The 17634-nt window shown below is 38.3% G+C and overlaps 1 protein-coding gene across 2 annotated transcripts in view; it reads right to left on the bottom strand.

Annotated features, from left to right (window-relative positions):
• Positions 1–17634, bottom strand: part of NBEA (neurobeachin) — a 357769-nt gene that overhangs the window by 307798 nt on the left and 32337 nt on the right. For both annotated transcript variants that reach the window (XM_079973311.1, XM_079973312.1), the window contains exons 3-10: positions 16530–16630; positions 16212–16307; positions 15578–15699; positions 9899–10025; positions 7978–8097; positions 5985–6131; positions 2543–2740; positions 949–1082 (exon numbers count right to left, since the gene is read on the bottom strand). In XM_079973311.1, the coding sequence (XP_079829437.1) occupies positions 949–1082; positions 2543–2740; positions 5985–6131; positions 7978–8097; positions 9899–10025; positions 15578–15699; positions 16212–16307; positions 16530–16630 (1045 nt within the window). The remainder of the gene's footprint in view (positions 1–948; positions 1083–2542; positions 2741–5984; positions 6132–7977; positions 8098–9898; positions 10026–15577; positions 15700–16211; positions 16308–16529; positions 16631–17634) is intronic.

Genomic DNA, 17634 nt, shown 5'->3' with positions numbered 1-17634 from the left:
TTTTCTGGGAAAGATGATTGGTAGTAGATGCTCAAGTGAACTACTGGACTAGAGCGGCATTTTCCTCTATCCTTTTGTACTTCTTTATCATCATCCGAGTGCATGTGAGTATTTACTTCCTGCAAGTTCAAACTAGACAACAGAAATGGAACATTTAGCAAACCTCGCTAGCAGCTAAAGGCTAAACATCCTTTGTCTTTTAAAAATGATGGACACCATTTTTATAATCCAAAATACTACAAAGGGAGACAATTCTACTACTATCAATACCCATTTGTTTGACTTTGAGAATCTTTATACACACCAAGGCTCAGCTAGTATTCTGAGGAGTACTGAGCAATACACTTGCTGGTGTTAATACTGTGGTAAAATATCAAACTTAACAAATGTTGGTGTTACTACATTAAACACTAATTAACAAGTCAGCTGAGTGCTACTTAGTGAGATCAACAAATTTTATTCACAATTCTTAAGAAAATATTTAGCAGTCAATATGACAAATGCACAAAACAAGTACTCCATTTTTGCATTCACCAGTAGTTCTTAAAAACCACGCTATGCCCTGGCAAGAACAAATCTTCTATCTACCACTTAGTGACAGATGTTGGCATTTACAGAGCAAAATAGGCAATGTCTAAAGATTAAATTATTCACAATTCTGGAGATATCAGAAGGATTTATGCAGATTTTTAAAAAATATAGCCCATAAACATATAGCTTGATAAAAATTTCTTTAAACTTCACGCTCTTCCCCTCACCCCTACCCTTTCCTTAGATTTTATGGTGACAAACTGCTCCTCACAGATCACAGTATAAATTATATGGGGAAACGGAGTTGGAAGAAACATAGTAGAGTGGGAAGAGAGACTCCAGCACATTCATTAGATATAATACAAAAATTACCTCAGTCTCAGACTATAGGCTTTTCTGATAACAAATTAAACTTACCAGACTGTTGTTTCCACTTGACTATCATGTAACTGCCGATTGTCTAACTGAGCAAAGAGAGGGAAAAGAACTTGGATTCCTCCTATTGAATGAATTGCACTGTGGATCGAATGCGTCACAATTGCTTTCACATCCTACATTAAAAAAAGGAAAGAAAACTCAGTTACATTTGAAAGTAATCTTCATGTCACTATAGCACTAATACCACTATTTTTATATATGATAATATGTTGATTCACACATTACCTCCTCCCCACAAATAACATTTGTATGATTGGTATCTAACCTATCCACAAACAAATCAGGATGAATACTCAGTAAAGAGGTTGCCTAAAAGAAACTTCTGTTCAATTTACAGTCATAACTCGGGATGCAAACGTGATCCGTGCAGGAGGCACGTTCGCAACCCGCAGCATTCACAACCCGCAGCGCTGCGTCTGCGCACGCACGTGACGTGATTCAGCGCATGTGCGTGATGTCATTTTGTGCTTCTGCGCATACACGAGCACCAAAACCCGGAAGTAACCTGTTCAGGTACTTCCGGGTTCGGTGCGGTCTGCAACCCGAAAACGTGCAACCTGCAGCATTCGCAACCCGAGGTATGACTGTATTTAAAGGGGACAGATTTAATCATAATGTTTGCTGTGTCCTTTGATATATATATACACACACTTTTTTCATTCAAAATACATAATTAAGATTATCATTTTATGAACAACATTAGTTAATAGCAAAAATATATTCAATTAATAATTATTCAGATTTAATAAAACTTATGTAATCCAATCATAGTAATATTTACTAATTTAAAAACAAGAAATTTTCTAACAGCAAATGCTTAATAGAAACCAGGATCAGCACCACATGAAGGCTACACTGAAAGCCTTTTATTTCATAAAATTTTATTTCTTTATTTTATAAAAGTTATATACCTCATACCTCTTCATACAAACTTGAAATGACACAAAGGAGGTTGGTGGTGATCTGATCCTTACTATTTGAGAACCTAACACATGGTCACTAAAGTATTTGAGATACATGGTTTTGTATGGTTATATACTGTATTTACTTGAATCCAATGCTCACCTTTTTTTGGCCAAATCACATTGTGAAAATTAAGGTGTGCATTAGATTTGATGGCACATTTACATTCACCAGTAAATACTTTTTTTTGTTTCAAGGTTCTGAAAATTGAGGTTTACATTAGATTTGATGGCGCATTAGACTCGAGTAAATACGGTAATGCAAGACTACATGGTTTCACACCGATGAAGTATCACATTGTGTGTTACTTCACTAGAATATAACAGCAAAAGCTTTATACTGAAACATATATACAGAGCTGACACTTTTTATATAAAATATTATTTCAATCATGCTCTGCCACTAAAATATGGCCCCCTCGCCTTTACCATACTGTGTTCGGGATATGACTGCAAAATCTATTACAATCTATTCAGAGGTTATGAGAGTTAAACAGAAAGAGAAACCAAACTGTACAAACAGTTCACAGAAAATGTTCACTTAAAACTTGGCAGTCTTTACCTCTTAATGGGGTATTAATTAAACATGGAAACAATCGATTTACACAAACCTGAAGCATAAGAGCATGTGGGGAGTGTACAAAAATGGAAGGATTTTCCTTTGGTGAGGATTCAAGGCATAACTGAGCATCAGTAGCCTTAGCGTTGTAAGTGAAGGCAATACTGCTTGCAAGTTTCCCATCATATAGAACCTGCTTGTGGTGCTCAGCAAGATGGATATCACTCTCAGACTTAAATTTGAAAGTACTCTGGGGATGAAAGTAATAATTTTTAAATAGAAAATTATTGTCATAATTACAGTTCTTACATAATGTGGGAGAAAAAGCATTAATGATATTCTCAATCATCATGTTTCAATCACTAAATCAGAATAAATCATACATGTTCCAGTTCAATATTTATTACATAGAATCATAGAATCTTAGAGTTGGAAGGAACACCAAGGGTCATCTAGTCCAACTCTCTGCAATGCAGGAAACTCAGCTAAAGCATCCATGACAGACGAGCATCCAACCTCTGTTTAAAAACCTCCAAGGAAGGAGAGTCCACCACCTCTAGCTGGAATCTGTTCCACTGCTGAACAGCTCTTACTTTTCCAAAAGTTCAGTCAGAATCTCTTTTCTTGCAACCTGAAGCCTTTGGTTTGAGTCCTACCCTCCAGAGCAGGAGAAAACAAGCATGCTTCCTCCTCCATGTGACAGCCCTTGAGATATTTGAATATGACTATCATATCTCCTTTCAGTCTCCTCTTTTCCAGGCTAAACATACCCAGCTCCTTCAAGCGCTCCTCATAAGTCTTAGTGTCCAGACCCTTGATGGTCTTGGTTGCCCTCCTCTACACCGTTCAAGCTTGTCAACATCTTTCTTAAATTGTGGTGGCCAGAATTGGACACAGTAATCCAAGTATGGTCTTACTAAGGCAGATCAGGGCGATACTATTACTTCCCTTGCTCTGGACACTATACTTCTGTTGATACAGCCTAGAATAGCATTAACTTTTTTTTGCTGCTGCATCACACTGTTGACTCATGTTAAGCTTGCGGTCCACCAAGACCTCTAGATCCTTTTCACATGTACTGCTACTAAGCCAGGTGTTCCCCATCCTATATTTGTGCATCTGGTTCTCCAATCTGTTAAGGTCATTTTGAATTCTGCTTCTGTCTTCAGCATTAGCTACCCCTCCCAGTTTGGTGTCATCTGCAAATTTGATGGGCATCCTCTCAATTCCTTCATCCAAGTCATTTATAAAGATGTTGAACAATAACAGGCCCAGGACAGAACCCTGAGGCACCCCACTTGTCACTTTTCCACAATGACGAGGAACCATTAATGAGAACTCTTTGGGTCAATCAACCAGCTACAAATCCACTTAAAAGTTACCTTGTTCAACCCACATTTTACCAGCTTTCTCATGAGAATATCATGAGATAGAAAAAGCCTTACTGAAATCAAGATACACTATGTCCACAGCATTTTCCTAATCCACCAAGTTTGTAATTTTACTTTATAAAGAACTAAATTATTCTCTTTGTAGCACAGTCAAAATATTTTAAATTTACTTGTGGATTTGGTTGGTTTTTTTTTTAAAAAGCTAGGCTTTTATTCAATGCAGTGTTAAGTAACCATACAGTCAACACAAGGATTTCAACCTGTGCCTCTCCTTTCCTCTTGCCTGCACACCCCAAGTCAATTTTAAACTTGTCCACTCCAATGTAAATTCCACTGGCTTACTCCCAGGAACATGGGCAGCTGATTTCAGAATTTTGCCTTTAAGTTTTGTTAATATCTTACTTCGTGTTTTTTTTAAAAAAAGGAAAGCCAAACAGACACAGCTTCTGGCTCTCAGAATCACATCACCAGCCATTGAATTAATTGCTTCCTGAACTTGTTTCCTCCTTAAACAATATTTAACCACAGTACTGAAAGAACCCATTTAAATGCACGATTTAACTTTGCAGTTTACTCAATGTTGTTGTTTTAAATGTAATTGTTATTAAGCCCATTATAATTTAGAAGAATTAGAAGTACTGTAATAAAATGTTTGCAGATGCATAATACTCCAAGGAACATGTATGCAGAGGTTCTCTGGAATTTCCTTCTCTCTTTCTGGACTGAATGTGTACAATCAGGGATAGGGAACTATGGCCCACAGAAGTTGCTGGAGCACAACTTCCATAAAACCTAACCATTAGCCATGCTGGCTGGGGCTGATAGGAACTGGGAGCCAACAACTTTTGGAGGACTCGGGTTTCCCACCCCTCGTCTTTAGGCTATGATGTCAATTATATATTTTACACACCTCCACAGCATAACTGGATTGCTTAGCCCAAGAAATATAGCACACACTTAAAAGAAAAACAACAACCATGCACATAAAGTATTAGAAAGTTAAATTAAAATACATGAACTTAGGGAATTTAATACCATCCTAAATTGAAGATTCTGCCAGTATCTTTTGATTGATACATTTATTTTCTTTTTAAGCAAAATGGAACACACAGCAAGCTCTATTTGCTAAAAACTGTGCAAAGTTCTGAAAGAGCTGGAGGCGCTATACTTTAAATATATATGTATTTGGCTGGGATCTAGAGATTATTTTAAGCTGACCAATGCCTTGCAGGTGCCCAGTGTGATTTATTACTTTTTAATCTCTGAATAGCTAACACTCCATGCCATTTGACAAACTATTTTTGAAACCCCTTTCAGGTTCCAAAACAGTTTGCCAGGAAGCAAGGAGGATTGCTAGAAAAGAACAAATCCAAAGCTCATCTGGGTGTGTAAAACATGTTGAACTATTCAATGGATTCGAGACTTTTAAGATAAAAAGTTATTACAGTAAGACGTATGCTGATTCAGAACTTCATTTTCTGGTCAATTGACAGTGCAATATACAAAATATTTCTCTCCTGCAGTCAACTACCAACTTTGTTAGTATCACATGCTGCAGTTATTATTTTTTGCAATCATTTGACAGCCAAAGACAAAACATTTGGCAAAAGTATTCAAGATACATTTCAAAGCCTGATACAATGTTACCTAAAGCCATTAGTAATCTTACCCATTTCAGAATAGCCAATTACTACATTATTAGTGCCAATGTCCATTTGCTGATTCTTGTGTTTGGTGTGTATTGATGTGCTTATAATTGTTTTGTTCATTCATGATTTTTTTACCCACCCTGAGCAGGCAAATGGAGAGGCAGGATTACAACCATAATAAACCAATACAGATGTATATATAATTTCACTTAACCTCCCAATATTTTTTATCAATATTCTGCTGCTCTGCTTTATATCTATTTGATTTATCTTGGTGCATTGGTTGGATATCAATGTGCGCACACACACACACACACACACACATTTACATAAAGCCATAGTTATAATTTAGGAGAATTAAAAGGATTTCAAACAACATTAAGGCAGCTATACAATTGCATTGTACATTTACTTTAGCAGTTGTTTTCTAAATTGAAATTATGACAACTACTACCTTATATCCTGGTCCTAACTGATGTATTGCAAATATCTGTGCTGGGTTGAGAGCTTCGGTGAATACATAGACTGCTCCAAGTTGGCCACAAAACACTCTATTTGCATCAGCAGTTTCAGATGATCCCAGAAAACATTTATCATAGCTCTGTATTAAAAATGTAGATATTTAGAAAAATGAACAATAAAATGCGGTTTAAGACAGGCAAAGCCAAAATGATACGTTTTAAGAATCAGCCATGTAAAAGCTTTTCATTTCCCCACATATATGCATTGTATTATTCTTTTCAACAAACAATGAATCAATCCTCACTGCATATTGATAACATATCCCAGACTCCAGATAACCTCACTCAGCATTTCCATGAGCATGGGGGATAAGAACAAAGAGCCCCACATTAGAGGCTCTATGGGGCAAAACCTCATTTCCCAAGCACCACTTGATGGAGATGGCCATCCAAGAGGAGCAAAAGCACTGCAAACAGTGCATCCAATTTGAATCCTCTGCTTAGAATATTATGTTCAGTGGTATTAAAAGCTACCAAGAGATCAAGAACAACACAATCCCACTATGCTTCTCCAGACATCAGTCATCATACATGGAAACCAAAGTGGTATCACGTGTCAATACTGGGTGTGACCCCTCACTGAAATGGATCTAGACAATTAGTCTTATCCCAGAGTGCCTGGAGTTGGTCATTGCCCACCCATTCAAGTACTTTACACAGGAAGGGGGCAATTTCAACCAGCCAATAGCCGTTCAAGTATTCTGAGTTCAAGAAGAGTTTCTTAAGGAGTGGCCTCACTGATACTTTTCAGACAGTCTGGGACCACTGCACCTCTCTCAGAAAAGTATTAATTATCTTCAGGGCTCAGCCAACATTCCTGTCCCAGCTAGACATTATCAGCCATGAGCGGCAAAGGTCAATAATGCAAGTGTTCACCAACACCCATTCAAGCACCTTGTCCATGTCCTCTAGTTTTATCAACTGGAACTTGTCCATTAACACCTGACCTGACAGTGCTCTGAAAATCAGCATCACCTGTTACAATAGCAGAGTCTAAGATCCTGTGGATAATAAGCAGGATTGTCCTCAAAATGTCTTGCAAATAAATTACAGTAGGGTAGTGAGGGTTTCACCACCTTCTTAGGGCAAGAAAATAAAAGGACTCATAAGCTTTGCTGGACAAGACACTAAGGTTCCAATGGTGGCAGAGAGTAACTGTTCTTCACTGCCACGAAGTAAGTTTAGCAATGTGCACACACACTTGTGTTCGACTGTATGTGTCTGGCGTCTTCCTCCATTTGCATTTCAGCTATCTTCCAACTTGTTTCGTTGCATCTCCGGTGTATGGCCACATTAAGGCTTGGGCAAGGCACAGTCGGAGAAGGTGTTCAGAGGTCATCTGTGCCAACTTCCCAAGTCATCTTCATGTTTCACAGATTGATTAGGGCTTTGACAAAGTATCCAGACTTGCTAGCTGGAAAAGTCTCCAGAGTTATCTGCAAACCAATTGGATCCATCAGCCTGTGATAACAGGCTATTCTAACAGGTCTTTCACCTCTACAGAGGGGCATCTAAATCTCAGCAGCAGCAGCAACTGCAGCCCCTACCCATAATTGTGGGGAAAGGGTATTTAATCCTTCTGTCCCTGTGACATTTTCCACCAAGCGAACAATCAAATATTTTCCTTTGCACTGTTGAAAAAAGATGCAGATCCTTGTACATTTACACAAGGGTGGCAAATAGCAATTAGGCTGCAAAAACGGTACCAGACAAAGCATTTAATGTTCTCTCTCCAGTGTTGCTATTCTATTGAAATCTGAGCCTCCAAAAGGCTTTACTCAATTGAAGTAAGTTGTTTGAAGAATGAGAGAACCCTGGACTGAGGAATAATCATTGTCTCTTATTCCTCTCATAGCAGTTTCTGGAAAGAAATATATTTATGCATTGTGCATATATTCAGGTATAGTATAAAGGGAAGAAACATACATCATTTGTGTTCACATGCCAAGCCATGTCACCATAGGATACAAGCTGACCATTAACATAACAGCGAATTTCACTGTTTCTCCAGCGATTGTAGATGTGTACAATGCTAATCATGTACCACTAGAAAGAAATGGAAAACACGCCATTAACATGAATCAACAATCTTGCAATTTTTAAAATATCACACTTTTAATTCTAATACATTAGATTAGTGCTTTCTTTAAAAAAAACAAGAGAGCTGCAATTGTCCTGTAATAAACAAGTTTCCAGTTACACTGAAATCTTTAGCTATAGTTATAGTTATCATAGAAATTAAAAATTAAGAAATCTATAAACACAAACGACCTACAAACACAATCTAAACTGAGAATTCACAGACTTCAGGTTCTAGACTACACGTTTAGCTAGAGGTTCCCCATGAGAAAAGGCAAACAGTTCAGCAGTTCCAAAAATTGTTTTTTATATGAACCACCTGACTGCTAATTTATGACTACTACTACTAAATCACCTAAAGAGAAACTTGAACCCTAGCTACTGTAACAATTGGCCCCAATTACCTATATATGAAAAACTTTCCTCATGTGTATGTATTTTTGCATTATAAGCTTTATATATGCTCCTAACCACTGGTGATTTTCTTTTCCAATTTCCCAATACTTGGGAGTAAGGCATCCCCAATCTACTTAAATCAGTAGGACTCATAACAATATATGTAAAAATACTGGTTGTGCTTGGAGCCTTATAAGCATATACTTTGCATGCAGATCTTATTTATTTTAAGTCAAAACAGTAAGAAAAGGGGCTGGACCCCAACAACCCATAATTTACAATATGGCTATAAAGATCAGTCAAATATTGTGGGGCCTGGCAATGCACATTCCATGTTCACAAAAACTCTTTAGCTCTTAGTTTATTTAAGAACATGTTTTGTAATCAATAAGTTGCTATTTTAAGTTAAGCATTGCCATACTGTTTTCTTCCATAAGAGGCAGTTCTATAAGAGGCAGCACACTGAATGGTGGCTGAATTACTGGGTTTGTAAAGGGAAGCTAATTTATTTGGAATTTAGATCTTTTTATTGGGGGAAAATAAATACTGCATTTCATTTAAACCTCATGATATGCTTTATATTCTATTTATTTTTGGCATTTTAAAGTAGATTAGAATATAATCCTAATAGCGATGGAACTCCGGTAATCCTGTTACATGTCACCTTTAAATACTTTTTACCTGCATTCTTTTGAAGACTGGAAATGTCACTGAACAGCAAATATAGGCATACAGCAGACACCCTGACCACTACTATGCATTCAAGTTGGAAGGAAGGAATACTAGTATCTATATTTTCCTATTTGTAGAACAGCTAGAATTAAGGTTAAATGTCTTCCCAGCTGTGCTGAAGGTCAAGGTGAAAAACACCTTGAAATGAAGGCCTTCCAGAAATTAAAGCAGCAGCTTTTGTTGAAGGATGTTATGGCAAGTCCTTATGCTTGCAAACAATGGTAACCAGGTAACCTGACTATCAATTCACTCTACATTTGTGATTGTAGCAAGCTCTCTTAAACCGAATGAGATAGGATTTACAGACTTTGCTTTTTTATTTTATTGAAAATAGTCTGTTCCAATCCATTTTCTTTTTACATTGAAAGCAGAGGAAACTCTTATAAAAAGGACAAAAATAAATGCATAGAAATTTTATTATGTGGAATGTCTGTTTTGACAACCTGTTACATACATTGTGCAACTGATTTGCTGAAGTGCCTCATTTCCAGATTAGTTCAAAATAAAATTAATAATTAGAACAAATTAGCTGTTCTTGAGATTACCTTTATGAGTTTAACCACAATTATATGAAATTAAACTGATTGCAGGGGTATCTGACTATTCCTTGCCATTCATTATATAAGCATTTTGTGCTTACCTTTCGTGGCTGAAAATCATACTTCACACAGTGTTGAAAACCTTTGCCTTTTGACTTCAATGATGTGACTATTAAGCAGTTGCCAACAAAATGAGCAGAATACCCAACGCCTTTGCTAGTGCGAAAACTGAAATAAGAGCATGTTTTTTAAAAAAATATGAGAAAATTACCTTGATCTAGCAAAACCACGACATGCTTAATTTAGATAAAAGGTTAAGAGTTATAACTGTCCATTCATGCATTATAATAAGTACGCACTCCACTCCACAGAAACACAGAAAAGTCTTTCAAATGGTCGATTGTTGCTTTAGTTATTTACAATAATGATCAAATCCTGGAATCTAGAATAATGGAAAATAGTTGACTGGCCTTCTGCTACTATCTGCACAATGCGGTATGACATCTTTTCAAATGCTTCGGGCATCTTCTAACTTAATAAACATTTTAAACACTTTGCTATGCTTGTCTTTGCACCAGCTCTGACATACATCACTGACATCCCCTTTTACAGATCAGGAAGTGAAGCTAAGTTTTAAGGACTTTTTTGCTACTATCTCATCAGTTCATGGCAGAGGAGGGATTTGAATGTGCATGACCTTGTTCCAACAATTTGATAATTTGGCAAAACAAGAAGTAGTCAGGTCCTTCACAAAAGAGGGTAGATTTGTTACTCTGTGTGTTCTGAATCCATTACATTTGCTTTGTTACAAATATTTTTTTTCAAGTCTTTGTTTGTTTAAAGCCTTTTCAATCTCACTTTGTTGTGTCTGTTACCATTACTATTCAGTTAAAATTATAAACAGCTGTTCTACTGAATGGTGTTAATTCAGATTATCAAATTTAACATTGGCTATTATTTCTACCTTTCCATAATCAAAGGCACCAGAAGTAGAAAAGCAAGAGCTCATCTGCCTACTTTTCTTGTTTATAATCACTAAAAGATAATCCTCTTGCTTCTATGTGGTGCTTTTTGTTGCTCTTGTCATTTACGTTAAACATTTAGTGCAGTATAATAAAGAAATATATACAAGAGAGCTTTACTAAACAGTTACCACGGGTGCTTTAGTTGAGATTCATGGATTACATGAGGTTAAACTGGATGAGCTTTGGGGTGCCTTCCAGTTCTAGAATTCTATGATTCTATGACCACAGGGTCATATCTGACAGCATGTATCAGCCGTGACGGAATGGCTCTTACTTCCCACCAGCAGCACCCTATGCACCACCAAAATCTGTTCAGGGGAACTGACAGATCCTCTGACGATTTCCAAACATCTTCAAAACTTCACGGTCTTCATAAGCTTAAACTGTTAATTTGTAGCAAATTGCGAAAGAGTTGCACTTTACCGCTTGTATACAGGCATCCCCTCACTTGTGTTTGACCATATGCAACCACGTATACGTGCAGCGCTGGGAAATAGATTGGCCACTCCTACCTGTGGCTCAGATCCCCACTCCGGGCACTTTGGGGCACGTGTCGGTGCACACCCAACTGTGGCACCAAACAATAGGTGAAAGCAGGCAGTCAGAGCCGCCACCACCCATGTGTGATCGCCCATGCACTGTGCAAGTCCTGACCCACCACTACCACTGCCAGGCCACTCAACCTCAGACAAAAGAGATAGGCAGGCAGGGGGAGGGGACCAGAGCACATGGGATCAGCACCTGCCCACTGTGCCCCCAAGCACCCCTCAGGGGCACCCTAGAGAATGAGTGAATGAGTGACTGACTGCCCAAGTAGCCATGCCAGCCCAAGTCAGTGGGAGAGGAACAAATCTGTCTCTAAACCAGGCAGGGCCAGAGCATGGAGGAGAAAGGGGGTGGTGGTGGGAAAGTGTGAGTAGCTGAGCCGATAGGGGAGGCCGAGGGCAACAAGAGCAGCTGGGTCAAAATGGGAAGGGGAGAAGGAAAGCAAAGAAAGTGAACTACTGCTACTCAGAAGTTACTCAGGGCCACTACCTGGAAGTGACTGAAGGGAAGGCTAGAGGCAGCAGCCCCAAGTGGAGGGGCAACAGTCCTGGTGATGGACGTCTCTCTCCTCCTTCTCCTCCCTGCGCGCCCTCACTATTAAAGTGGCATGCTCCCCAATTTATGTGATTTCAATCCCAGAACACAACCCCACGTATGTGGTGGGACACCTGTATAAATTGGGAATCCATATTTTTTCGTGCTTATTTAGGGTGTATAGAGTTAACTTGGAGTTCCAATGTATGCCCTATTGCTCATAAAGCATCTCTCTCTGGGGTCAGGAAACTTAAAAGCCCTAAACTTGCTTGCAGGGAGAAGCATGTGACTGAAAAGGGAGGTCTAAAAAAGACAAACAGACAGAAGGCAAGTAGATAAATGCAGGAGTCAGCATGATGAGGAAGAAGGGTTGTTTAGGGACTGTTGTTGTTGTTTATTGAATTTATATACCTATATGAGATTTAATCCAAGGAAAGTGAATGTGTTTTAATCTACCTTGTTTTGACAATTTTTCTCCAAACCCCAAAATACCAGTTTTCTATAACTGATTCCTCTCTTTTAAAACTCTGTATTTCTTCATCTTAGTAAACTCATTGTTTAAACCTCCACAGCTGGAGACAGCAATGCTTCCAAACACCATTTGCTTATGGGAGTGCTCATGTGCTTAGATCCTGCTTGACAGATTCCCAGAGGCATCTGGTTGGCCGGTGTGAGAATAGGATGCTGTACTAACTGGGTCACTGGCCTGATTCTGCAGGGCAAATCTTATGTTCCTATAGTCTCAGGTTCTAAACCCTCTAGCATTTGGAGCTTTAATTTCCTACCTAAGGAGCCTTCAGAGACCCCTTGGAGGCTTTTTGATAAGGGACTACCTGTAAATAATTTGGTTGTAGCAAGTACTTCAATGAGGGAAGGGGAAAATACAAGAGAGGGGTAAACTGTTGTGGCCAGGTCTCCTCCTCCAGGTGGCCAGGAACTAAAGGTGGCTGGGTCATAGTCATCACATTAAGTAATTAATGATAAAAGAATGTAACATTTTTAAAAATCACTAAGTTTATATCAGTTGCAGCTCCAACTAACCATTTAAATATCAAGTTCTGCCACCTCTGATTACATACGAATTGAGGTTTGGAAGAATATTCCTTCATGTTAGATTTTGCTCATTTGAATGGGAACAGAAACATGTCCTCCGTTCACCTCGAAATATGCTGCAGAAAACTTGACATTCTGCTTTGATTTATTTCCAGACATTTGAACAATCTCACTCCAGGATATGCAGCAAAATCTCTAATTAAATCAATTGTCAACTTGTGAAGAATTCCTGCATGTCAAAATAAGCAGCACCAAAAATGAAGCAAAATGCACCAAGCTTATCCCAAGGATTTCTTCATATACAACATTTTCCATGTATAAAGCCACTTGAAAATTATGTGTCTTTTATACTGGAAAGCTAGAGTAATTTTTGAAAATGTGTGCATGGGTTTATGCCCCCCCCCCCAAATACACCCATGTAGGAAAAATGCCATGTACTAACTAACCCAGATTTCTGGATTGAACTCTCTTGCCTTAAAATTGGTAAATCTCCTCAGCATCAATAGTGCTCCCGAGGACCAGCCTGACACTATGCTCCACTTCAGGACACAGATTTTGAGAATGGTTAGGGATGCTGTCACTCTTTAGAGCAAGGTGTGTAAGTACTGTAGGATTTGCTGCCTGCTTAAATAGTAATTTTGCTATCTGAAGCAGCATTTATATATTCTATCACTCACATTTCATGTAATAAACCAATTTTTAAAATTGCTTTTCTGTGAATATTATTGTGGGCATCAGGTAAACACATACTCATAACACAGGCACTTCGTAACTCTAGCAAAACATCCAAAACTTCTTGGTAGTGTGTGTATGAATTCACATAAGTGCTGGACACACGAGTGCGTTCAGACACATACACTGTAACAGAGCCACCATCCTCCAAAACTTCAAACTCAGTATATTGGGCTTCATCCGGTCCACCACTGCATTAAGGCACCAGTCCAGGAATTTCACAGCCACACCTGATTCAAATGTTATGGAGAAACAGAACTGTGTTTCATCAGTATACCTATGGCACCATGCTGCAAAACTCCTAATGATCACTCCAAATGGCTTCATATAGATGTTAAATAACTCTTGGGACATAAAGGTGCCCACAGAATAAGCGCCAGGAGCTCAAAGAATGCTCCTCCAATGTTACTGTGTGGACTTGAGCATGCAGATAGGAAAGGAAGCACTATAGTACAATGATCTTCACACTCAGTCAATTATGAAGAATACTGTGGTCAATGGTAAGAGTAGCAAGGTCACTGTAGCAATTCCCCCTATCTCCTGATACAAGTCATCCATCAGGGCAACCAATGCCAATCTTAAAACTAGGCCTAAACCTAGACTGAAGGGGATCCAGCTAATCATTATCTATCAGGAACACCTGCAGTTTTTTCTGCTACCACTCTTTCTACAACCTCCTCCCGCAAACACAATATTGGAAAATGCTTGGTAGTTATTTCATACCAATGGGTCCAATGTGGGCTTTTTAAGTAGCAGCCACACCACTGCCTCTTTATGGGTGGCTGCTAGCCCCACATCACACAATAATGTATTCACAACACCCTGGACTTACTCAACCACACCACTCCAGCTAGCTTAAATCAGTCAGGAAGGGAAGTAGTCCAGAGGGCATGTGGTTGGATCAAGTATCCTAGTATCCTATCCACATGATCAGACAGGATAGTTTAAATGAAATGATCTCATAACATTGGACCAAATGCAGCAATGGACACCTCTACTAGATTTGCTGTGCTAGTGGCATATAAGACACTATGAAGTCCAACAACTTTGTCCTCAGAGTCTTGCAAGGCACTTGACTGAATCACAGTTTGGAAATCCTATAGGTGACAACAGCCACATATTTTTTTAGAAAAAGAAGACTTCTGATCCTTAAAATAACTGGCACCAAATTGCTCTTTGCCAGGGCTACTTCACATATTACACTGTAAAAACTATGAGTTGCATGCACATTTCTCAGGGAGCCAGAGGCTACTTCTAAGATCCAATTCCTGGCATGCAAATCTATGCAGCATATACACATATTCAATAAAGTGTTTTTCAACAACACATTTACTTTTTCATAATCTAAGATTGTTATTTTATAAAATCTTGCAAAATGGGCCTTTAAAAAGTTCAGGTAGAAATTCAGATGGACAAAATTTTAGTCTCATTAATCATTCAGGTTTTTCTTTCAAGTACATGACACTCTTAAAACCTATACTTCACCATACAAATAGATGCTAATGAACTGAATGCTAATTCAAGACAGAAATCTAGAAGCCATAAATGTATTTTGATACAGAATTTGATTCCTGCAGAGGTGAAAAGTATGAAGGGTATCACAGGCCTGGAACAGGAATGAAGTATCGAAATATCTACATTTCTCAACTTTTGATAACATGTTTATTTTCATTATGAATGCAACACGGGACAACAATTTATATTAGCTTAATGAAAATGCTGCAAATTCAATAAAAATCATATAAAATTATGTGCAACCAAGGTCCAGCCTCCATTCTGCCTATTGGCTATTGCTGATCTAAGTAACAAATTACTTCAATAAATATTAAAAATGAACTCAATAATTTTTTCATTTCAAAAATAGGATCAGAATACATAGATTTTACTTACCAATAGAGATACGGTTTATCCTTATCTACATTAATATTGTTCAATGGATCCATGCGAAACCAAGTGTTAAGCGTAAACCCATTTTGATAAGGCCACTTGGCAATAGGAGGCAATGCAATTGCCTATAAAAAAAGTAAAACAATAACATGTATTGTGCCAGAATGCTAAATTACATTTTTAGGCAATAAAACTATTTCTAATCTCACTACGAGCAAATCTGCATATCACACCATCACATACCTTAATACTAGAATAATGAGTTAGAGGCGACAACAGGACTTTAAAACAAATTGGTCAACAATTTTAGTCAGGGTTTACTCTTTTTCACCTCTTTTTTAAAAAAATATATGCTAAGAACATACCAAACAATGGCATGGCGTAATAGAGGAGTGGAACCCACAGTAGTTCCTAATGCAAACTATTTTACTGGGTAAAGTATATTAAAAGGAATCTTTATCCCAAGTGTTATAGTACAGAAAAATAGCACTATTATATGTAGAATATTTACCAACTATATTTCCTCAAAAATTGCAAAATACATTTACCCAATAGATAAGGATTTCATTTATTATTTCTTATGAATTTTAAACTTTTAATTTTCATTTTCATTTCATAGATATTGTTTAAAACTTACTGCAGCACTGCAGCCTGGGAAGTTGAAAAAAGTGTCAGGACCATGTCTTTGTGGCATCTGATTAAGGACTGACAAGAGCTTGACTGCATGTCTAGGCTGTCAAAAAAACACAATTGTGGAACTGTAAAATACAACCACCTGATAATGATTATCTTTGCAATGCATTCACTATTTGCAAGTTTCCTAACAAGACTAGAAAATAATTCTGCGAGCAGTTAGCAAAAACAATATTTAAAACAGAGACAAACTTTTAATTTCACACAAATCTATGGACAAATAAAATAAATCATAAACATCATTGCACCAGATACAGCTTACCCATATTCCATTTTCACCACGAAGCATGCTGAACAAAAGTTTCAACTCCTTGACAGTGATGCTGTAGCTGGCAAGTACCCCCAACATGTCTACGAGAAGATCTTCAAAGAAAAATAAAAGTACACTAGAATTTGTTCAAATGTTGTTCAAGCTGGATTTTAAAATTAAACTTTCTGAATGCTAGCTTCCCCAACCCTTAATACTGCCTCCAGCTATAAAACTCCTACTACCATTACATGCTATTAATAAAATGATCCTGCTTTTAAATGACAAAAAGTAACAAACCAACACATTTGTTAGAATGTTCTCTTATCTGGTTTCTATTTTAATATGTTGTTCACCATTTGGGGCATCTCAGGTCAAAAAGCTATTTGTTTATAAAACTTTATTCCTATTGCCCCCTAAGAAACAGAAGATACAGTGGAACCTCGGGTTGCGAATGTGATCTGTGCAGGAGGCACGTTCGCAACCTGCAGTGTTCGCAACATGCAGCGCCACGTCTGCGCACACGCGGGTCGCGATTCAGTGCTTTTGTGCATGCGCGAGAGCCGAAACCTGGAAGTAACCCGCTCCAGTACTTCCTGGTTCAGCGCAGTGCGCAGCCCGAAAACACATAACCTGAAGCGTCTGTAACCCGAGGTTCCACTGTATATCAAGCTGGAAGATTATTTATCCTTCCTTTCCTGTGACTACTAATATAGACCCTCCAATACAGATCCTCCAAGTCTATATTTCAAGGGATGTGGGTTGCGCTGTGGTCTAAACCACTGAGCCTTTTGGGCTTGCCAATCAGAAGGTCAGCTGTTTGGATCCCCGCAACAGGGTGAGCTCCCATTGCTCTGTCCCAGCTCCTGCCAACCTAGCAGTTCAAAAGCATGCCAGTGCAAGTACATAAATAGGTACCGCTGCCGCGGGAAAGCAAACGGCATTTCCGGGCACTCTGGTTTCCTTCACGGTGTTCCATTGCGCCAGAAGCGGTTTAGTCATGCTGGCCACATGACCCAGGGTTTGTAGGGAACATGAACCATCATACCACAATTTAGTCTACTTCACATAATTGTGTGGGAAAGGGAAAATTCAACATGTAGTTGCTATTTTTTATTAG

Source organism: Podarcis cretensis, assembly GCF_951804945.1.
Source record: "Podarcis cretensis genome assembly, chromosome: 4".
NCBI lineage: Eukaryota > Metazoa > Chordata > Lepidosauria > Squamata > Lacertidae > Podarcis > Podarcis cretensis.
Note: the sequence above shows the minus strand (reverse complement) of the source record. Positions and strands in the feature narration are given on the sequence as shown.